Source organism: Papio anubis, chromosome 16, assembly GCF_008728515.1.
Source record: "Papio anubis isolate 15944 chromosome 16, Panubis1.0, whole genome shotgun sequence".
NCBI classification, from domain to species: domain Eukaryota; kingdom Metazoa; phylum Chordata; class Mammalia; order Primates; family Cercopithecidae; genus Papio; species Papio anubis.
Genome location: NC_044991.1, coordinates 30,529,751 through 30,552,222, shown reverse-complemented (window position 1 = coordinate 30,552,222; position 22,472 = coordinate 30,529,751). Strand labels below are relative to the sequence as shown.

Sequence of the window (22,472 nt, the reverse complement as noted above, 5' to 3'; positions counted from 1 at the left end):
TGGGGCACGCAGCTCAGGGCCAGGTTAGGGGGCAGCTGCCTGCCATCTGCCCTGCCTGTGCCTTTGACTGAACGCACAAGGGCCAGGGGTCGACTCAAGGTCTGTACATCCCTGCCCACAGCTCTTCATGGCCTGTAGGTAAGACGCCGGCAGGCAGCGCCACTCGCCAACATCATGCTGGCGCGCACACCTGGGCCCTCATGTGGGATGCACGCCTTGTGGCTGTGGGACCTAGGGAGTTTTGTAACTATAGTGATGATGCCAAAGATAACAGGGACATAAAAAGGGGAAGGGGCAGAGGCCCAGAACCCTCAGGGTGGGAGCTGAGGTGGGGCAGATGTGCCCAGTGGCATGGCTTTGGCAAGGCTGTCAAGGGCATGTAGGGAGACTTCAAGGCCAACTCTCAATCTACCTACCCTGCCGCTGTCGTGGGGATGTCAGAACCTGACACCTTCCCTCACCGTGACAGCCTATGATGAGTGCCCAGGGTGCAGCTCCCTCAGCATCTGCAGTCACTGCAGCCTAAACCCAGGACCCTTCCCCTCCCTGACACCTCAGTGATGTGAATGAAAATCCCTCCCGGAGTGCCCCACGCATCCCGGTGGCTGGCTACGGGACACTCAAGGAGAAGCAGCAGGGCCCCCCTCTCCAAAGGTCCTGGCACCTGGTGGCCACCCTTGTCCAGTGGGGCCAGGTCAGTGCCCAAGTCGGGCGGTCTCCAAGCTTGGGCCAGGGGCTGCTTTCCCGGCCAGCACTGACATTCCCGTTTGGTGGAACCAACAGAGAAGAGTGGTCACAGGACCCCTCGAGGACTCTGGGCCCCCCAGCAACCATGTTCCTCACAGTGGGGTTGGGAGGCGCGGTCTTGGGACCCCCTGCAGTGGATGCCAAGGTCTCACTGACAAATCCAACACCCCCATCCCCAGGCCTTGGAAGCCCTCCTCGACCGTACCCCACGGCGGCTGGCCACATCCACTTAACCCAGTGCAGCCGCCCTCAGGCTGTAATCCAGCCCCCCACTCCCAACCCGGCGCCGGAGCCTTCCTGGCCCCAAGCTGCAGCGCCCAGTCCAGCCCTCCGTTTAGCAGGTCTGTTCCAGGAACTCCCCTAATCCACCCATGCTCTGGCCACCTGGATCCCACACCCTTCCGATCCGTCCCACACATGTTCTCCAGATTTCTGCCTGGAAACCTGGAAATGCCACGTGGTCCTGCAGGAGGTTGGCGCCCCTCTCAGGGTCACCCTCTGTACCTCACCCCGGGGGCCTGCTGGACTCTAGTCTAGTTCTAGGACTAGAAGCCTCGGTGGGGGTCCCAAGGAGCATTGGCAAGGCCTTGCAGGGCAACTGCCCTGGGCCTTCAGCTAGAGGGGCTCTTCCGGCAATCAGGGCAGACGCAGGCGTTTGTGGTCCCGGCCCCTCTGGATCTGCTCATGGGCCCCACTCCAATATTCAGGGTCATGGTTCTTTCCTAATCAACACCCGCGTTTAGGAGGAGACGACCAGCCAGGCTGGGCCCGGCTGCCTGCAGTGTGAGGCTCTGGCTGCTAAGTCCTGTTCTTGCTGTGTTGTGCCCTGGGGGCCACCCTGTGTGCAGCTGCAGCTGTGACTGTGGCCTTGGCCGCTGTGAGGCAGTGCTTGTCACTCCCTCGCTGCTCTCGTGCCTTCTGCCCAGCACTCACCTGGAGGCGCACCCTGCGTGCCTTCCCCACTGCACCCTCTCTGGGCAGGCATGCGCTCCTGGATCCCACATCTGGCCTGGCCCCGTGCGCTGCAAGCCCCCCTTGCCATCCCTTGGCCTGGCCCTGTGCGCTGCAAGCCCCCGTTGCCATCCCTCACAGGCATCTTTCTCTGCATCAGCTTCACTCTTTAGGGAGTTCAGTTACTTCCTGATCCTGATCCTGGCCTCAACCTATGTGTTGGGAGCTCCTGGCTTCCTCAGGGCGAGGGGTCACGTGGACATCGACAGGCAGCTGTGGTTGGGGCCTATCATCTCCCGAGGCCTGGCCCAGGAAACCCACACTTGAGGTGGCCCATTCAACAATGGGTGAGGGTGGGGCTGAGCATCCTGCCTGGTGGGGGTCTGAGGGCACTGATGCTAAGTGGGGGACCAGGGCCTCCTCAGGAAGCTCCCACCTCAAGCCTGCAACTTGGCAATGGAAATTTATTATAAAATACCCTCAGCTGGCAACACAGCAGGCCCAAGCCAACATCTCCCATAGGCCTTGGACAGCCAGGACTCTGGCTGGCCCCCAGAGTCACCGTCCTGTGATGACACACTCCACAAAAGGAAACACCAACCTCGTGGTCCTTGGGCCATGATTTGCTGGTCCTCAGAGGCCCTTGAGGTTTCAGGTCAAGGCTGGGGCCCGATGCCCACCTCCCTGCCCGCCCTCCTTGTCTCCCGGGAGGGGAGTGGGTGAGTCACGCGCGTGGGTAGAGCGACCAGAGGCTGATCCGCTGATCCTTGGAGCCCGCGGCCAACAAGCCATCGGCGGCGAAGGCCACGCACTGGACGGCGGCACTGTGGAAGGCCAGCACGGCCAGCGGCTGCATCGTCCGCCAGTGGAACACGCGGATGCGGTGGTCCCAGCCTGCGGTGGCCAGGATCTTGCGGTCTGGCCGGATGGTGATCTCGGCGATCCCGGGATTGGTGAGTTCATGAGTCCCACGCACCTGTGAGAGTGAGGAGAGGCGTTAGGCCACTGCTTAAGCCCGTGAGGCAGTGCTGTCCCCGGCGCCCCACCTGCAGCTGGAACCAGGAGAGACGCAGGCCCACAGGCCCGGGACGTGAGGGGCACACGCTCCCGCACAGCTGACCTCCTACTCTTCCTAAGACCACGATGGGGGACTCCAGCCCTCCCCTCAGACTGGTCTTCGGCCCTGCCCTGCTGCTCCTTGCACCAGCTCTGACCGACTCCTTCCCCAGTCAGAGAGCAGCAGAGAGACAGGGATGTCCCAGCTGTAGGAGAGGGGCTGGATCCTGGGGCCCCTCACCCCGGGGAAGACACTGCACCCTAGTGCCTAGTGAGAGGCCACGTCCTGGGCTTGACGGCAGCAGAACGCTGGCACTTCTCCCAAGAGAACCTCACAACCACCCCAAAGCTGGTGAGGATGAGAAATACAAACTCCGTCTTCAGCAAAACCATGAGGTATGTGAACCCCCAAGCTCAACAGGGCTGGGAGCGCTGCCAAGAGCGAGACCCAGTGGGGGGTTGGCAGGATGAGGCGGGGACAAGGGGGAGACGCCCTGGAGGCGGCAGGAACCACACAGCGCCGCTTGCCCGGTGGGGGCAACATCCCTGGCTGGGTTCTGAGAGGGGGTGGGGCACTGCACAAGACCCGGAGCCACACAGGCAGATCCTATGTGCATGGGGCTGTCGGGGCGCTGGCCTCTTCCTGGGCCGAGCGTCCCACACTCGGCGCTGGGTGCGCAGGAAGCCTCCTGCCCCGGCCCCTCCCTGACATTCTTCGCCTGCAACAAGCAGGGAGCTGGGGAGTTGGGGGATTAGCGCTGCCTCTGTGGCCACAGCACTTCTTGGTTCCACAGGGCGACATGTCCCATGTGCTGCAGGAAGTTTGGCACCTCTGTGCCCACACACTGAATGACAGAGGCACTTTGCCACCATGATGACAAGAAACAAGGGCCACTTCCTGCCACACCAGCCCCATGCACTGTGAGCTTTCCGTCAGCACCCTCTTCTCTAAGGGCCTCCCGATGGGGGCCACGCTGCCCTCAGTTGCGAATCACACATCTCTGCAAAGACAGCACAAGGAAAAAGGAAGAAGAAACAGGAAAAAACAATGGCAACATTCAGCAGAGGCCAATGGAAAGTGTCACCAAGCAATGCTGTCATAAATTAACAAAAGAAAACTTCATGAATTAAGCTCTGGCTCTGCGTCCCGTCTGTAAAACAAGAACCCAAAGCAGAAGAACGCGGAGGAGGAAAGCTGACCTGGCAGAGCTCAGGGGAGAACTGGAAGAAAACTCAAAGCAATGAAGGAGAATCAGCAGCAGCAGCGACTCTTAACAGGACAGCCAGGGACACAAAGGGCAGGAATGATGGAGAGTGGGCAGAATGGGCTGGGCGTGGTGGCTCATGCCTGTAATCCCGGCAGTTTGGGCGTGGTGGCTCATGCCTGTAATCCCAGCAGTTTGGGAGGCTGAGGTGGGAGGATTGCTTGAGTCCAAGAGTTTGAGACCAGCCTGAGTAAAACAGCATGACCTCCATCTCTATAAGAATTTTTTTAAAAATTAGCTGGAGGTGGTGGCATGTGCCTGTAATCCCAGCTACTCAGGAGATTGAGGCAGGAGAATCAGCTGAGCCCAGGAGATGGAGGCTGCAGTGAGCTGAGATCACTGCCACTGCACTCCTGTCTGGGCAACAGAGTGAGACCCTGTCTCAAAAAAAAAAAAAAAAATACGCTCTAATAAAGTTATTGGACTTCATAGCTAAAAAACTTTCGATGGCCAGACAAAAAGACCGTGTTGATGATGAGGGTGCCGTTTAGGCCGTCCTCAGAATGTTCCGCAGCCACATGGGTGCCAAGGGATGATGGGGTGATGCCTGCAAAGGCTGAGAAGGAAAGCAAGGTCCAAGCATTTTATATCCAGCCAAACTGTCGCTCAACTATAAAAACAACAGACCAACATTTCTGAACATGTAAGAACTCAGAGAATCCTGCAGCCATAAGCTGTTCTTGAAGGACTAGGAGATTAACTCCAGTCTCACAAGAGATAACTGGAGAACTGCTGCAAATGGTCTGGCAGGGAGCACTGGACCCACTTGCCTATAGGATTAGCTCTAAGACAATATGGGGATTATGGCTGTGAAACCGGTTATATAACTCACAGAAATATGGGAGGCACTAAGAGAGATAGGATGGTTGTTAAGTTCACTGATTTAGCTCAGTTTTTGTCCTTAGGGGCCAAAGATATAATAGTCAACCTCATCCCCGAGAGATTATCTGAGCTCCCCCACCATAAGTAATGACAAAAATAGCATCATTTCCTTCTCCTATCCCACCTCACTGTAGGTGCCTTTGTTTCCTAGTATTTCCCTTGTATATCTGCATAAAGTTATAAAAAGATCTAAATATACTCAACAGGCTGAGTGTGGTGGCTCATGCTTGTAATCCCAGCTACTTGGGAGGCAAGGACAGGAGGATTGCTTGAGGCTGGGAGTTTGAGGCTGTCATAAGCTAAGATCACACCACTGCACTCCAGCCTGGGCAACAGAGTGAGACCCTGTCTTTTAAAAACATTACAAATTAGCCAGGCGTGGTTGTGTAGTCCCAGCTACTTGGGAGGCTGAGGTTGGAGGATCATTTGAGTCTAGGTTTATGATTGAATTTCAAAGTGAAATCCAAATCTGTGCTATGTACAAGGGAGATTCCAAAGGAACTCTTGGCAAAGATATACTGGGAAAATGCAAACAAGAAGAACAGGGTAATCTGAATAACAGGAATATTTGAATTTAGGGCCAAAGCATTAGGTAAGGTTATATAAAATACTTAACAATGATAAAGAGTACAATTCCCAGTGAAGAGCTATATAATCCCAGCACTTTGGGAGGCCAAGGCAGGAGGACTGCCTGAGCCCAGGAGTTCAAGACCAGCCTGGGCAACATATAGAGATCCTGTCTTTACAAAAAAATTTTTTAATTAGCCATGCATGCTGGCATGCACCTGTAGTCCCAGCTTCTTGGGAGGCTGAGGTGGAAGGATTGCTTAACCCAGGAGTTTGAGGCTGCAGTGAGCTATGATCACACCACTGCACTCCAGCCTGGGTGACAGAGCAAGACCTTGTGCCCCCCACCCCCCAAAATAACTGTAAATATCTGTTTAGCCAGTAAACTGACATATCATCCATAAAGCAAGAACAATAGGAAAGTGGCTATAATTGAGTAACTGGTACCAGACTAGTCCTCTTGATGCAAACAACCATAAAAAGTGGACAAAATACACAAGGCAACTGTTTACAGGCAGGAAACACTAGGCAGAGAAGGGGAGCTGATGAGGTGGGCCTCCCAAATGCCCCCACAGCTCTCTGCCTGGAGACAATGCCCTCGGCATGAAGTCCACGCAGAACATAGTGGTCACATTAAGCTGAGGAGGCAAAGATCAGAATCTAGAGCAGTCAGAGGGCTGAAATCCATGGGGCAAGGCAAAGGAACGGAGGGAGCTGAAGACTGTGTGAGGGGTCCCTATGAGTCTTGTGTGAGGGCTGGACTGCGCATGCTCACGGTGGACTCCACAGGGCTAACCAGAGCTGCAGAGTTAAACAGAACAGGTTCAAGAGGTCAACACTGCTGGGGGTCCAGTCAGCCTGAGTGCAAAGACTGTGTGACAGCCTGAGACCAGCTGAGCTACCAGAACGGCATCACTTCAGGAACAGGATTCTGTCTTAGAGTATGGCCTACCCTAGATCTACCAGAACAAAACTTGAAACCAAGCCCTGACAAGGTCTGCAGGAGAGGCAGAGTTTGGAAGTTGAGTTCCACCCCACTTAACAAGCCTGGGAATGAACTTTCCACAGACCTGCCCTAACAAAGCCAAAAGCCAAGCCTGCACAAGCTCAAGGTGAACAGTCAGTCACTGAACTGCACACCAGAATGAAAGCAAACACTCTTCAGAGCAAAATAACAGAACCCAGAGATTCAGCATGTATCATTTACCATGTCTGGCACACAAACAGTAAATTACTAGACGTGCTAAGAAGCAGGAATATATGACCCATAGTCAAGGGGAAAAAGCAGTTAATAGAAACTGACCCCAAAATGGCAGAGATGTTGAACATATCAGATAAAGACTTTAAAGAAACTACTTAAATGTGTTCAAACAAATGAAAGGAAAATATATTCAAATAATTACCAAAAAATTGTCTTCAATGAGCAAATAGGAACTATTAGCAGAGAAATGGAAATTATAAAAAAGAATCATAATAGAAAATATAGAACTGGAAAGCTCAATACTGAAATGAAAACTGTATCAAATAGGCTTAACAGCAGATTGGAAATATATTTATTTTTAAAGTCAGTGAACTAGAAGACAGATCAACAGACATTGCCCAATCTGAAGAGGAGGGAGAAAAATGACTGAACCAAAACAAACAGCACCTCAGGGGGCCATGGGATGCTATCAAACCTCGTAACTCACAGAAGCCCCAGAAGGAGGAGAAAGTGAAAATGGTCAAGAAAAAACAGTGGCTGGATATTTCCTAAGTTTAATGAGAAACACGAATATATAGATGAAAAGCTCACAGAACCCAATCAGGACAAGAAAAAAAATCTGTCTAGGCACATGATAGTCAAACTGCTGAAAACCACAGATTAAAAAAAAAAATCTTGAAAGCGGCCATGGTGCAAGACATATTACATGCATGGAAATGATAGGATACCATGAGTTCTCATCAGAAACAAGGAACAACATCTTTACAGGGCACGAGGAAAAATAAAACTATCATTCTCAAGTTCCATAGCCAGGATTCTGTAAAAAGGAGGGTGATGAAGACATTTTTTAGATAAATAAAAGCTAGAGAATTTTTTGCCAGCAGGATTGCACTACAAAAAAATGTAAGTAGCTCCTTGGGTCTATAGGATGAGCAGCAGAAATGGCAAAGGGGTGAGTAAATGTAACATGTTACGTTTTTTATTTCTTGTACGTTTTTTTTTTTTTTAACTGATGATTTGAAGGAAAACTGGTCAGATGCAGTGGCTCATACCTGTAATCCCAGCATGTGGGATTGCTTAAACCTAGGAGTTCAAGGCCAGCCTGGGCAACACAGTGAGACCCTATCTCTACAAAAACTTAGCCAGGCATGGTGGTACGTGCCTGTAGTCCCAACTACTCGGGAGGCTGAGGCAGGAGTTTGAGGGTGCAGTGAGCTGTGATTGCAACACTGCACCCCAGTCTGGGTGACAGAGCAAGACCTTGCCTCAAAGAAAACGAAAATTAATATTGTAAGGTACAGTTTTGAATGTGTGTAGATGTTGATCACAACAGTCACGGAAAGACTAAAAGGGTGAGTAGGAGGGATTGCACCAGCACAAGGTCATCATGTTTGTGAGACGGGATGTGAACAACACTGATTCTAAGGAGATTTTGAGAAGGGTGCCCACTCTTGAAGTGCAACCACTTAGGAACAAAAGTGGCAAGAGGTCTAGCTAAGAAGCCAATAGAGGAAACAAAACAGAATACTAAAAAATAAATATTTGATTACCACAAAAGAAGGTCGAGAAGGAGGAAAAGTGGTCAAAAATGGAAGTGAGAAGTGGAAAATAAGTATAGAGATGTTAAACTTAATCCCAGACATGTCAATAATTACAGTGAATGCAAACAGACTAAACGTACCAGTTAAAAGGCAGAGATTGTCAGAAAGCATCACAAAGCAAGACACACCTGTCTTCTAAAGATACTTTTTATTGGGAGGCTGAGGCAGACGGATCACGAGGAGGTCAAGAGATCGAGACCAGCCTGGCCAACATGGTGAAACCCCTTCACTACTAAAAATACAAAAATTAGCCGGGCGTGATGGCACAAGCCTGTAATCCCAGCTACTCAAGAGGCTGAGGCAGGAGAATCACTTGAACCTGGGAGGCGGAGGTTGCAGTGAGCCGAGATCATGCCACTGCACTCCAGCCTGGGAGACAGAGTGAGACTCCGTCTCAAAAAAAAAAAATAAAAAAGTAAAAAAAAAAAAAAAGATGCTTTTTAAATGTCAAGAGGTCAAGACAGATTGAAAGTAGAAGCAGGGAGGAAAATGCAAAGGGCAAACCTAAGAAAGTCGATGCTACTGTTTAGCATCAGACAAAGCCAACTTCAAGACAAAGAGCATTACAAGAGACAAGGGACACTTTGTGTTGAGAAAAAGGCCCTGCACCAAGACGAGGTGACATCTCAGCGCCTACACACCCGCACTCAGCCCCAGAGCTTCAAAGCTCATGAAGCAAAACTGGCAGAGACAAAGAAACAGGCATGTGTGCAATCACAGTTAAAGATTTTAAGAGCCTTCTCTGCGTAACTGTTAAAAAAAACTAGACCAAAAAATCGGTAAGGATATTAAAGACTGGAACCACGTCCACTGACCTGGGTCAGGCTGACGGAAGGCTCCACCCCACAACTGTGGAACACACGCTCCTTTCAAGTCCATGTGGTGCACTCCCTGACACACGCCATGTGCTGGGCCAAAACCAAGCCTCCATAAATTTCTAAACACTGCAATTGCACTGCGTGCATTCACTGACAACAGAATTAAGCTAGATTAAAGATATAGCTACAAAATCAACGAATATTTGGAAATTAACACACCCCCCCAAGGAAACAACAGATCAAAGAGGAAATCACAATATTCTGAACTGAATTGAAATGAAGACACAATAAATCAAAGCTTATGGGACTGAGCCACACGGAAGGTGGCCAGGCTGGGAGTTGAATTCTCAGCAGCCCAGGGAAGTGGCAGGACCTAGATCCGAGTCCCAGCAGCTGCTGCTGCTGAGAGAACGGCCCCTCGGCATCCAGGCCCGTGCACTCCGAGGCCACCAGCACAGCCACCAAGAAGCCCCTGCCCGAGGAATCCCTAAAGGATGTACTTTTTGGCTCCCAGAAGGAGGGCCTGAGATGTAAGAATGCCCAGGGCAACGCTCACACATGAAATGCAGTTATCGATGTGAGAACTGGTTCCGTAAGAGATGTGTGTACACCTGGAGGGCCAGGAAGGTTGGAGGTAAAATGATTAAAATATAAGGCTATAAAGGGAAGTAGCGACCAAAAGAAACCTGGATTGAGCCATATTAATTAGTTGGAAAAATAGGCTTTGGGGCAAATGTCCTCTCTAGAGATGATGAGGGGGAATGAAGAGAAGACCTCACTCACTAGGGAATTACCATTTTAAACTGGCATATTCCTAGGTCAGCTTCAAAGTGCATAAAGCAAACACAGACAGGCCCCCGGCAAAAGGGAACTGGACGGGCCTCTCTGCACTTGCTGGGGACCCTGGTCCCCTGCAGGATGACTTAAAGGCCTAAGAATCAGTAGACACATGGGCCTGGCACTCACGTGTGCAGCGGGGCATCTGACAACCAGCACTGCCTCCCTGGCACATGTGCAGTGCTTATGAAAATTGGACGGCCCTGCATTTCAAAGAACTGATATCATTCAGACCTTGTTCCCAGACCACAATGTTAATTAAGTTAGAAATTGAAATCTAAAAAATAACTGGGGGAAAAAATCAAACATTCAGAACCATAAAAACATTCTAATTAACTCAGCAGCCAGAGAACAAATAAAAATGGGGTCTTTGTGTCAAATGAGGAACATGGGAAAAAAAATAATAAAAATGGGGTCTGCCTGGAAGTGAGGGGAGGAAGACAATGTCTTCTTGCACCAGGGTGCCCAGCTGGGTGGTCACCTGTGGAAACAGGCTCCATGTGGGGCGGGCAAGGGAAGGCTGAGTGCCAACGGGCTGTGCACCTGACCCCAAGCAGGGCAGCAGATGCAACTCAGGGGACATGGGATGGAGGGAGAGCATGGCAAGGACAGAAATGATGAACAGAAAGATAGAAATGCTCAAGGACAAACACATACAAGACTGATCAGGAATAAAGCAGGGACAGAGCTTTGAATGCGGCAGAAATTTAAACAATCATCACAAGCAGTCCAAAAAAGGTCACTAGGAATATAACCTTGAGGATTTGTAGGCCCACACATTCCTAGAAAAACTCCCCAAATTGGCCGGGCGCGGTGGCTCAAGCCTGTAATCCCAGCACTTTGGGAGGCCGAGACGGGCGGATCACGAGGTCAGGAGATCGAGACCATCCTGGCTAACACGGAGAAACCCCGTCTCTACTTAAAAATACAAAAAAACTAGCCGGGCGAGGTGGCGGGCGCCTGTAGTCCCAGCTACTCGGGAGGCTGAGGCAGGAGAATGGCATAAACCCGGGAGGCGGAGCTTGCAGTGAGCTGAGATCCGGCCACTGCACTCCAGTCCGGCACTCCAGTCCGGCACTCCAGCCCAGGCGACAGAGCGAGACTCCGTCTCAAAAAAAAAAAAAAAGAAAAGAAAAATTCCCCAAATCAGGAAACCTAAATTAGTCCACAAAGGAAACAACCCGGGCAGAGAAAATAACTGCTCAGTAATAGTGCAGGCGAAGACCAACCTACAGTCACTCACAACCCCCTACCTCCACCGCCCAAATGTGTCCATCCATCGGGAGAAGAGGGGACGCTCCCCACCAGCTTCCTGAGCCCGGGGCTCCTGTCACTAGGCAGGTGGTGGGAGAGGGAGACCCAAGTCAGTCTGTGGCCCTGGGCAGTTCCGGCCCAGCCCAGTGGAGTGGGCAGAGCATATGTCACACGTGGGGGGCGCTCATGGTGATTTCAGGACTTTTTCCTGAGATCCAGGGACAGACTGAGGATATTAGTTGTTTTAATGTTTAAGAAAACGCCAACAATGCAATGAACAGATTCAAGAAGAAAACCTGTATGAGTCAGAGAGATACAGTGAGAGCATTTGGTGACATCAGGCACCCATTCAAGACCCAGATTCTTTCCCCAGGAGAGGTGGGAGGAGCCTTACCTGGCGAGGAGATGCCACTAAATAACCCACAGCCCTCACCCCGGCCTGGGATACCACCGCCTGCGCCCCCTGACACTGCTCTAGGCTCCTGCTCAGTGAGGTCGGTGCCTCGCCATGCCCTCTCAGCCACCTTGCCCTCCTACCTCAACACCAGCTTGTCCCTCAAGGCCAAGCCCCTGCAGGCCCATCGTCCTGCCCTTTCAAGGTGTCTCCTGGGCGCAAGCCCCCTTGTTCATGGACTTACCAAGGCCTGCAGCCCTGACCCTTCTCATGGCCCCTCCCCTCCCATCCCCCACTATAACCAGCACAGTCCCGGCACATCCCAGATGCTCTGCCTGTCCTCTACCTCTCTTGCCTGGCAGACCTTGGCTCTAGGGGTCTTGGCAGCGTCCTGCCTGTGCACACACAAGCAGCTGAACGTGCTGCAGCACGACACACAGCCATTGGTTGGCAACCACAAGCCAAGGCTGGCCTCAGTGTGCAGAGCACCCGGCCTCAGGGCTGCCTCCCCTCCCTCCACACCAGCCCCTGCCTCCCCACTTGGCTCCCTGTGACCCGGCTGAGGGGCCATCAAGGCCAGCACCTGCTGTGCAGGGCCGTGGGGGGATGCTGGCATGTACGTGTCACGCGTGTGGGGTTCACCGCCTGTGCTTGCAGACCCAGGAGCCTCTCCCTGCTCTGGGGGACCAGAACACAGTGGCCCAGGGAGGGAACTGGTGGCTGGGAACAAGAACAGGAGGCTGATTTGATGCCATCACTGTCACCTGTTTCTCTCCTATGACCTCTGCCCTAAGTCAGTGGTAGAGAGCAAACACCGGGCCCCACGCCATGGCCCTCACTGGAAGCCACTGGGGCCTGCTCAGGGCCCTCTTGATAGGAATTTGCCGGAAGGTCCTTCCCAGGGAGAAAAGAGCTGCTGAATGCCTGGAGCCACTAGGCGCGCGGGGAGGTTTCCGTAGGAGTCCTGACTGCGTGTCTTCACCTGTGGGAGGCTGAGATGCCCAGTTCCTCCTGCCCAGCAGCCCGGCTGTGCCTACCCACCAGCCAGGCGGCCACTGCCTGCAGGGACAGAAGCGACCCCACACCCACCTCAGCCATTCTCAGAAAGCAGTGACAGCATCGAGGTAAAGAAAACCAGGTGCAAAGACCAGCTTCCCGCAGGAAATGAGGACAATGCAGGAAGCCTGGTGGGGCCTCCTGGAGAAAGACTAGGGCCTGCTCCAGCCCTGTGTTCCTGAAGAAGAGGACCGGTCCTGGCCCTGCAGTGATGGCAGCCAGGGCCCTGCACTACTGTGCTCCTCATGGCAGGTGGGACCATGCCCACGCCCTGCACAAGCCTCTCCTCCTGATGCGATGCACGGGGAGCTGACCCAGGGCCCTCTGCCCTCCCTCCTGGCTGCCCAGCAGCTCTGCTACTGCCCTCTAAAGGGCAGCCTCTGGCAGACGGCGGCAGCAGCCACCACTGCTGTGCAGATGGGAGCGCAGCTGGGACACCTGGCCGTGCCTCATGGGAGAGCCACGGTTGGTCCACTTCCCAGGCCAGGGCTGTCTGGAGTAGGGGAGCCTCATTATTACTTAAAGGCCTCAGAATATGGCTGGCTGTAAATCAGTCCCCGCTTCAAGGCTGTGGGCGCTACCCCAAATGTGGGAGGGAGAGGGCCTGCGTACCACCTGTATCTGATGACAACGCAGGCTCTAACTGCGACGGCTCGTGGGAAAGCCACCTTAGCAAGGCAGGGCGCCAGTTGCCACTTGCCTCCAAGGCACCCTCAGGTGGCATCCTGATGTGGGCAGCCTCCTCGTCACCATCGCGGCCCCTGGCCAAGCCCCAGCCTGGACCTGGCCCTTCCAGGAAGGATCTCTGGCCACCAGTGTCTCTCATAGCGCATGACTTCAGGTGCCAGGAATGCGTGGCGCGGCCAGGCCACCATCTGGTTCCGATTACCCATGCTCTGCTCCGGGAACCTCATTTGCGTCTCCGCTCCCAGCACCCGCTGGGGGGAGACTGATCTTGGCTTATCAGAGGCTTCGGCGGGAGGGTGCGAGGGACACACAGCCGCGCCCACGTGGCTCTTGGCCGAGGAGTCACAGTGCAGGCGGTGGGTGAGGACACCTGTGGGTGCTGAGGACCTTCAGTCACCTTGCTTGCTCTCAGTGGCAAGAACGCTCTCAGGCAGCTCACCTCCGAAAGCGCCCCCAGAGGCTTTCCCTGAAGCCCGGGCTTTACAGAACCTGCAGTCTCCAGGGCCTCTAGGATCAATGTTAAGACGTGACATTGGGCAGAGGGTGGCATGTCAGCCTCTCCAGCTCCCTGTCCCCTGTCCCTGGGGTCACCTGTCCCCTCCCAGGCCTCCTCCTGGCCCATGCAACACAGGGCTCAGTAGGGGAAGCGCTTCTCCTTTGATGTGCACCACGGGCCGATGCCCTGCCCAGCACGCCACAGCCACGCCAACCACTTCCAGTTCCTGGTTCTCCCTTCTGCTGTCACTTTTCAATTCATTAATACCTGGTCCCCCTTTTGCTTTAACTTTTCAGTTCATTAATCCGGTCAAGTTCATCTCTGGACTGGAACGTGCCCCATAAATTACAGTCTTAAGTTCCAGCAGCTGTTTCCCAAGCACGCCAGGAGAGACGAGGCAGATCTGGGCCAGGACGGCAGGAGGGCCCCTTCCCGGGGTCTTGGGCGCAGGGGTGGGGACTGCAGGGAAGAGCCTTCTGGGGGCTCTCAGGGAAGCTGCCTGGGTCTTCAGCCCTTTACTGTCAGACTGGTGAAGGACAAGCCAGTGCCAAGTGAACACTGGACCCCATGGGGGCGCCCTGCAGGGTCCCTGCCAGGCTTGAGGAGGGAGGGAGTGGGAGGGAGATGCCCCTTCCAGACATGCAGACCCAGCACCCAGAGGGGCTCAGCCTCCCAGCGCCCGGAGCAGCTCAGCTTCTAGCTGCTAAGAATGGGCATCATGATGACTCTTATCCACCCATCACACAGGCCCACTAGGCCTCAGGAGACCCTTCCTCCCGGGGAAACAGGAGAAGCTCTGCCACTTACAGCAGGGACTTGCATCCCCACCCCCAGGACAGCTGACGGATGGGCAATGGATGGACACAGCTCTCCTGCAAGTCTGCCATGTGCCCGCACAGGTTGGTGATGCCCACAGGGCACTGGGGCCGCTCACAGAACCCTGCCCCTCTGTGTATCCTGGTGCCTACTCAGGATACTCAGGGCCCGTTCTTCGCAGCTCCACCATGTGCTTCAAAGGCTCTGATGGTGCCTACTCAGGAGTGGGCCTGACGGACCCGAGGTGAGCCCTCCCCGCCCCACAGGGGCCAGGGCTGGGCGAGCGTGAGGCGCAGCAGGCTTGCTGGGGATGCTGGCAAGTCTGCCCCGCCTGGGGGGCCCAAGGGATGCCTTCCCTGTGGCCTCCTGTCATACAGACAGCCCGGACCACAGCCCCACAGAGAAGGGCAGCCCTAGGCCCTGTCCTCAGTGAGGCTGGGAGCTGCTGCTGCTGCCAGTAGCCACCTCACGGGACATGCAGCTCCCCCTGGAGGCCCTTCACTCAGGAGACTGGGCAATCAGGCCACTCGCTGGCTGTGGGTAAGTCTCCGGCTTCCAAGGCTTCTGGTGAATGGGGGCTCCTTGTCCACCCCCCAGAAGCCAGGATGTACCCAGGCCACACCCAGCACCTCATCCCCCATGGTCTTTGCAGCCCCGAGACCTGCACCAGAGTGAGACCTGAACAGGAGGCTCCCCTTGCTCCCACCAGCCTGACCCGATCCCTCCCATCCCAAATGGGGCCACATGTGTAGGCCAGGCTACCCTGTATTGAGCCCTGGAGCCACAGGCCCAGACAGGGACACCACGGTGCCCCTCGAGCCACGCCAGCCAGGAGAGCCCAGGAGACACCCCGGGAAGATCTTCAGCAACCGCCAGGCGGCCCTGAGGCCTCCCTGCCTTCCTGCTGGGCTTTCCCACTGCCCGTGAGCAACGGCCTCCTCGGGCCAGCTCCAGACCACCACGGGGGCCACAGCTCCTTGCAGTTTTCCACACTGGGTTTTTTTTTTTTTTTTTTTTTTTATTAATCAGTTCCTTACTGACCAAATTCCTCTGAGTTTTCACAAAGGGGTTTGAGTATTCCTGGACTCTGCGTGCCTTTCTCTAGATGGACAAGATGTAATGGCATGAACCCGAGGTCTGGGCGAAACCCAAACCATGTGAACACCCTGCCAGCGCCCACGCCCCCTTCTTCCTGCGCCAGCCATGGACAGCCCCCCTGCACCCGCCTCCAAGTGATTAATTAGCCAGGGATCTGCAACAGCTCCTCTTCATGCCTAAATATTGTTTCAGCCTATCAGACTGTTAGTGCAGAGGAGGATAAATGAGGCCCAGGGCCTGGCGCACTGACCTGCAGGGCCTGCTGCCCGTCCAGGCTCCAGACAGCCAGCGCCTTCCCCGCAGAGCCCGAGATGCCCCTGGCCTTCTGGGAGTCAAAGTCAAGGTCCATGACGGGCTCCTCGTGGCAGGCGATGTGGCTGCACACCTTCTGCTCAGAGACGTCCCACAGGGCCACCGATCCATCCTCATAGCCGGCCAGAAGGAGTGGGCGGGAGTTGCAGTCAGCCTGTGGGGAACAGCAGAGCAGTCAGCTCCTAGAAGGACTCTGACTTTAGTGAGTTTTGGGGGAGAAGGGGCTCTGGAGATCTCCTGCCCCTCCTGCTGGCTGGGGCTATCTCCCATGTCTTCCACGTGGCTGCCACAGCTCAGAAGCTCTGCACCGCCAGTGCCCTCCTGTACAGCCCCTGGATGGCTGATGCTGTCAGCATGGGACTGGCACGGCTGCCCTTAGGGCAACCCAAGGACATAGGGGCGGAGGGCACAGAGCTGAGCCCGAGGTCTCCCACTGCTGTACCACTTCTCACCAGCCCTGCAACCTGCATGTGCTCATCCTGGCTTCTGCCCAAAGGGGTGATGCTGGGCACTCACCAGCCACTGTGAGTGCTGCCAACCCTCTCCACCTCTCCCATGCACAGGGACTTGTCCTCCTGCCTCCTTTCCCCAGGCCTAAGATGTGTGGCCACTGCTCACTGGGGCTGGTCACCTGTCTAGAGCCGCCAGCCAGAAGAAACCGTGAGCTCCATCTCCATGAAAAATGAACTCTCTGTGCTTTGTCAATGTGGCTGCTGAAGCCCCCGCCCCTGAAGCCTGGCGCGAGCTGCCCGAGCTCTTGTGATGAATGAGGGCGCAGGTCAGAGGGCTCCGAGCCCTGGGCAGACGCCTCGTTTGTTAAGCCTCTGGAATAATTGCAGGAGGAGAGCGCTGCAGGATTCCGCATCACCCTGGGGACACAGCCGTCAGTCCCCGGCACCAAGAATGACAGCCCAGAGAAACCTGGCATGGCTGAGCAAGGAGACCTGGGGGAGCCGGAAGGCACCAGGGTGTGTACCTAACAAAGGGATGCTGAGTCCTCAAACAGCACAAGGACCAGGGCTCCAGGGAACCGGGGGAGCCAGGCCCGGAGCCTGAGGCCAACTGCCCTGACCTGGAGGGGATGGCCAGGCCAGGGACAGAAGGACAGTCACTGTGCCCTGCAGGATGTGGGCATGTGAACCTGAGGCCAGAGCTGGTCCAGTGGTCCTCAAACATGTCCCTGGAAAGGACTTGTAAAACCGCTGGGTTCTAATAACAGAGTTCACACAGACGAAACTGAGAAGAGTGAGGCTCCGGGCGGAGGCAAGTGGTGGTCGATGCGTCTCCTCCCGGGGCATCTCCTCCCAGGCCTCGTCCCAAGTCATGCCCTGCTGCCAGAGTCCACATTGTCCCTGGGAGGCAGGGCTGCCCCAGGCCCCCAAGTGTACTCAGCGCCCTGCCCCTCCCCACAGAAGCCCTGGCCATGCTGCTGTGTGTGCTGTTTTATCCCCGGGAGGAGCTCCACGTTGGCACCTTTCAAATCACCTGCTGGGAAATGAGGCGTGCAGGACCCACAGTACCTTCCTCCTTGACATGGGTGCCACGCCCTCTGCACAGGAGCTCCTTGCAGGCAGCCCTGGCTCCCTGGAAGGGCCTCCCCCTGGTAAGCGGTGTGTCTGAACTCAGAGTGGGTGAGGGCCAGGCGAGAGCAGCTGGGAACACTCTGCATCCCAACCAGGAATGCAGACCAGCCCCAGAAGCTGACTCCAAAGACTCTCCCCGTTGGACCCGCTCCCCTCAGGCAGTGCTCTGTGGCGGTGCCTGTTCCCAGCCTGCGCCACCCTCCTCCCTGGCACTGTCCTCCACTGCCAGAGCTGAGACTGCCCGGGGCTGCTCCCGTCACTGACGTCCTTCTGGCAGTCTCCGAGCCTAGCGCCTGTGTGAAGCCACTGCTTCTGAGTTCAGATGCCATGGCCAGCGCAGGGACTGTGTGTGTGACTGACCTGCCTGCCATCGTGCCACAGGGTGGCCGGAGCAGAAGCCAACCTGGCCTGGAGGGGCTTGCCCTGTGGTTGCCAGCCTCTGCTATGCCCCTGGTCCCTGCAGCTCCCCAGTGACAGACACCACAGGCAGGGCAGTCCTCTTGTGGCTGGGGCACTTCGGTGCCCACAGCCTTGATGCTGCCCGACCTCTGCTGGGGAGAGGATCTGAAGTCTCCCAGATCTGTTCTTCTCTGCCTTCTCTCTGCCTGCAGATGAGACCTGGAGGCCAGGCCTCACTCTGCACCCCTCCTATTGACTGGCAGCCCCAGAGGGACACAGCAGGTCGGGGGCCGTGGGAAGCCCTCAATGCACCGTACCCCAGGAAGCAGGGCAGGGCTGGCTGGAGGGGCCCTTGCCCTGAGGGCTGTGCCAGTGACTGCCTCAGGCTTGACATAGGTCCTGATCTTTTATATATTAATAACAATTATTCTTATGTTGCAGGTCAGCTGCTTTAAGGAGCAAAATAAGAATATAATAAAGATTTAAAAAATTTTTTAAATGTTTAAATAAATAAAAAATGAAAATGAGATTGCCCCCCCCCCAAAAAAAAAAGTAAAGAAAAGAAAAGAAAACTCTCAGTGTTTCAGAAAAAAAATAGCAAGTCAAGCCACTGTGCCACAATTGGATTGACAAATTATAACCCGACCCTCAGGCTTGGGGATGGAAAAGGGAACATGTGGAGTTAATGTCGGCTTTTCTTAGCGGAATGCTTCACACTGGATCTCCATCACCAACAGAAACGCGATTTGTCCTCTGTCAACTACATTAATTACCTTAACAAGTTTGTACATCCCTTTCTATGCATTTTTCTGTTGGAATTTTACATGATTGTGCAATGACCCACGTTTCCCAAGGGGTGGAACAGGAGCGGTGCGGCCTCGGACACCCTTTCCCAGGATCTGGACGCCCTGCCCACTGCCTGTGGGGTTGCAGCCTTGGGGGGCGTTTTTCCTCCCAGCAGAACCCCTGTCAAGCTCTTGGAGGAGGCTTGTCTGGGCACATGGAGGCCAATGACCCAGGTTCCGCTGCAGTCCCTGTGGCCCGGCTGTGAACCTGCTGGCACCGAGTTTCATCATCCCAGGTGAGCCCCCCAGAAGCTGCCCTGCCTCCCATGAGGGCTTCTCCCCAAAAGGCCACAGCCGCAGAAGTAGCACCACAGGATCAGCCCACGGGAGACCCCAAATTCCAAGTGAACCTTCTCAGTCAAGAAACCACAGCGGGAAGCTGACTGCAATAAGGGGCGCCCGCTTTCTGGTCACATGGAGAGAGAGAAAAGCTGGGGGCAGGGCCTCTGGGGGTGCCCGTCCTGGTGGGCCTTGCAGGGCATGCAGACGCCCACCAACTGCAGAGGCCCGTCCAGTCTTGCTCTCATGAGGAGGTCAAAGAGGCAGTGAACCAGAGTCACCTCCTGGTAAAGGCCCAGCCCAGGGCAGTTCTCAGAGTCGACAGAAAAGGAGGGTGCCTGGGCCAGGCGTGGTGGCTCACGCCTGTAATCCCAGCACTTTGGGAGGCCAAGGCGGGTGGATCATGAGGTCAGGAGATCAAGACCATCCTGGCTGACACAGTGAAACCCCGTCTCTACTAAAAATAGAAAAAATTAGCTGGGCGTGGTGGCGGGCGCCTGTAGTCCCAGCTACTCGGGAGGCTGAGGCAGAAGAGTGGAGTGAACCCAGGAGGTGGAGCTTGCAGTGAGCTGAGATCCGGCCACTGTACTCCAGCCTGGGTGACAGAGCGAGACTCCGTCTCAAAAAAAAAAGAAAAGGAGGGTGCCTGGCATGACCTAGGGCCCCGGGAAGGGTGCTGCTGGTGACCCCTTACCATGGGCTTCTGAGGCAGCTCAGGGCTAAGGGGCTCTTTGCAAGTCAATGCATGGGACCACTTGCTCTGCAGCCCTAGACATGAGCAGCCCCGAGGAGGGCAGCTACACCTGGCCTGGAGGGTGATGAGGGAGGAAGCTGGCCTCAAGGAAGCTGTGCTGCATGGAGGCAGCTGGCCCAGAAGAGTCCCTCCCAGCAATCCTGACCTGGGCCCCGGCTGATGCCTTCCAACCCTGTCTAACCACAAAGAACAGTTGAGAAGGAAGGAAGTGTTCGTGGATCAGAAATTCCAAGTGCGGCCTCAGGGAATGTCATTGTGTTAAGTCCACTCCTGCCTCTAAGAGGCAAAGAAGTAACAAAAATTAATTCCAAGCAAAGCGGGGACATGCAGGCTTGCTGTAGTTAGTCAGCGTGGCCCGCCCTGCCCTAAGCAGGGCCCCAGTACTGAGGTGCTGGCAGACACCACTGTCCCCTCCTCACTGCTCACTGGAGGGCACCACTGGTTGCGGGGTGAACCCACCCAAGCCTGCAAAGGACAAGGACCTGCTGCCACCGCTGCTGGCTGAAGCCAGGCCTCTCCTGGGATGCTGACGGGAGGCCCCTTGCAGCAGCGGGAAGCAGAGGGCCATGGGGACACTGAGGCGGCTGCACAGGTTCCCTGCGGCGGGGGGTGGGGGGAGAGTTGCCTGAGTGGCTTGACGATAAATCAGATCCTGAATGGAGCATGACTCATGGCCGTGGGCGTGGCTGGCAGGGCGTGGCTGGTGCACGCGGGGCCTTACCTGCCACAGCCGCAGGCACATGGGCATGCCTAGCTTGGCATCTGCCTTCGGCTTCAGGGCGCACACTGACGTCTTGGATGGCATCTCCAGAATCTGAACCTGACAGTAAGAAAACAAGTTGATTTGGGCCGTTGCCAAGTCGAGTCTGCACTATACAAACAAGAGACTCTTAAGGCGATTAACCAGGGCTGCTGTGAGTTTCTGTCTGCGCCCCTCCCCGTGGTCACCTGGGAGCCCAGGCTCCTAATTAGGCTGCATGGGCCCTTGCAAAATGCTTGCACCATTCCCGGGTCACTGCCTGGCAGCTGCCCCGGCCTCTCCCAACGTTACCGCGCAGGTTGAGCAGGAGGCTGGTTCTCTGGCCGCTGACAGAGCCAGCCGATTCTCTCTCTTTCCTGGTGCAGGCTTTACATACAAACCACTATGAGTGATCTCAGGCATAGCCATGGTTCTAAGGCTTGCCTAGGAGCACCTAGGGACTTGCCACCCACTTGAGAAATGAATGTGATGTGCCTCCTCTGAGGGCAGCTCCTGGAAACCTGGCTCCCCCAGCACCCCGGTGTGCCCTGTGCATCAAGGCTGCATTCCAGGTCCCCTGAACACAGGCCAGGGCCCTCCTACACCTGGGCTGGGAGATGTGCCGTGCTGGCTTGTGGGGTGCAGGCCCGCTGATCACCCATCTCCTGAACAGCCAGGTCAGGGGATGGCCAAGGCCACAAGCAGCAGACTGCCAGGTGGTTCTGCTGGAATCCAGGTCCACCTGCACCCTCTGCCCTCACTCTGGGAACTGAGGAGGCTCAGTCAGCCCTGAACTTCCCCAGGTGCGAGCAAGAGCAGCTCACTGGCCCCTGACAGAGCCTGCCGATTCTCTCTCCTCGGTCTGCTTCTCCTTCCTGGTGCACGTTTTACACAGGAACCACTTGGAATGAGCTACCGATAACATGGCAATAACATCAATGCACAGTCACCTTGGGCAGAGCCTGGCATACATGGGGCATCACCCAGTTTACACACAAGGAGTCCGAGCCCCAGAGGCTAGGGGCTCTGAGTAGGCAGAAATCATACCAGTTGGTCCAGTGGTCTCTGGCCTCTCTATTCTCCTGAGCCAGGCAGGGGGATTGTGTCTTAGGGGCCTGTGCCTGTGTGGGTGAGAAGCTTGCTGCCCTCACTAACCCACACAGAACAGGCCCGGGACCCCAGGTCTGAATCCCAGATCTGCCACAGGCATGCTGGGGGTGTGCTGAGGTCACCTCCGGGCAGGGCAGAGAGCTAGGCCCACAGCCCAGTCCTTCCAGCTACAGAGTTCTGCTGAGGCGCCCACCTCCAGTACATGGACCAGGGTCACGGCACTTCCTGGGCAGGCTGCTCTCGCCAGGGGCCCCCACAGCAGCTCAGCCTCTGACTGCAGGGCTTCTACTCCACTCAGCACCAGGAGCTCATCCTGGAACATAGGGCTTCTGCCCCACTCAGCACCAGGGATGGCTCACAGATCTAGGCCCCACACAAATGCATGCACACACACATGCATGGGTAACATGTACATACCTGCACACACAAATAGAGCCTCCTGCCCATCAAGCGCAGAAACCAGGGGCCTCAGGGTGAGCCAACCATCTGACGGAAGAGGTCCCCGGGGAACAAAGAGAGCCACACAATGAAGGGGGCAAAAAAGAACTCAGCACTGGGAGAGGTGATTATAGTCAGGAACCAAGAGGCTCAGTGACGGTAAGACCAGGCCTGCGAGCTCTGGGGAAGGTAGTCAAGCCTGAACTCCAAAGCCGGCCAGAATGGTAAGCAGGAGGGTAAAACAGAGGTCTCCGTGGACACCAAGGATTCCTTGTGGAAAAACCGCT

At 55.4% G+C, this 22,472-nt stretch overlaps 1 protein-coding gene across 3 annotated transcripts in view; it reads right to left on the bottom strand.

Moving 5' to 3' along the window:
- Positions 1–2,144: 2,144 nt before the first annotated feature.
- GNB1L (G protein subunit beta 1 like) overlaps positions 2,145–22,472 on the bottom strand; it is a 69,286-nt gene continuing 48,958 nt past the window's right edge. For all 3 annotated transcript variants that reach the window (XM_003905223.3, XM_021921365.2, XM_021921366.1), the window contains exons 6-8: positions 20,620–20,718; positions 15,977–16,192; positions 2,145–2,674 (exon numbers count right to left, since the gene is read on the bottom strand). In XM_003905223.3, the coding sequence (XP_003905272.1) occupies positions 2,423–2,674; positions 15,977–16,192; positions 20,620–20,718 (567 nt within the window). In that variant the 3' untranslated portion in view covers positions 2,145–2,422. The remainder of the gene's footprint in view (positions 2,675–15,976; positions 16,193–20,619; positions 20,719–22,472) is intronic.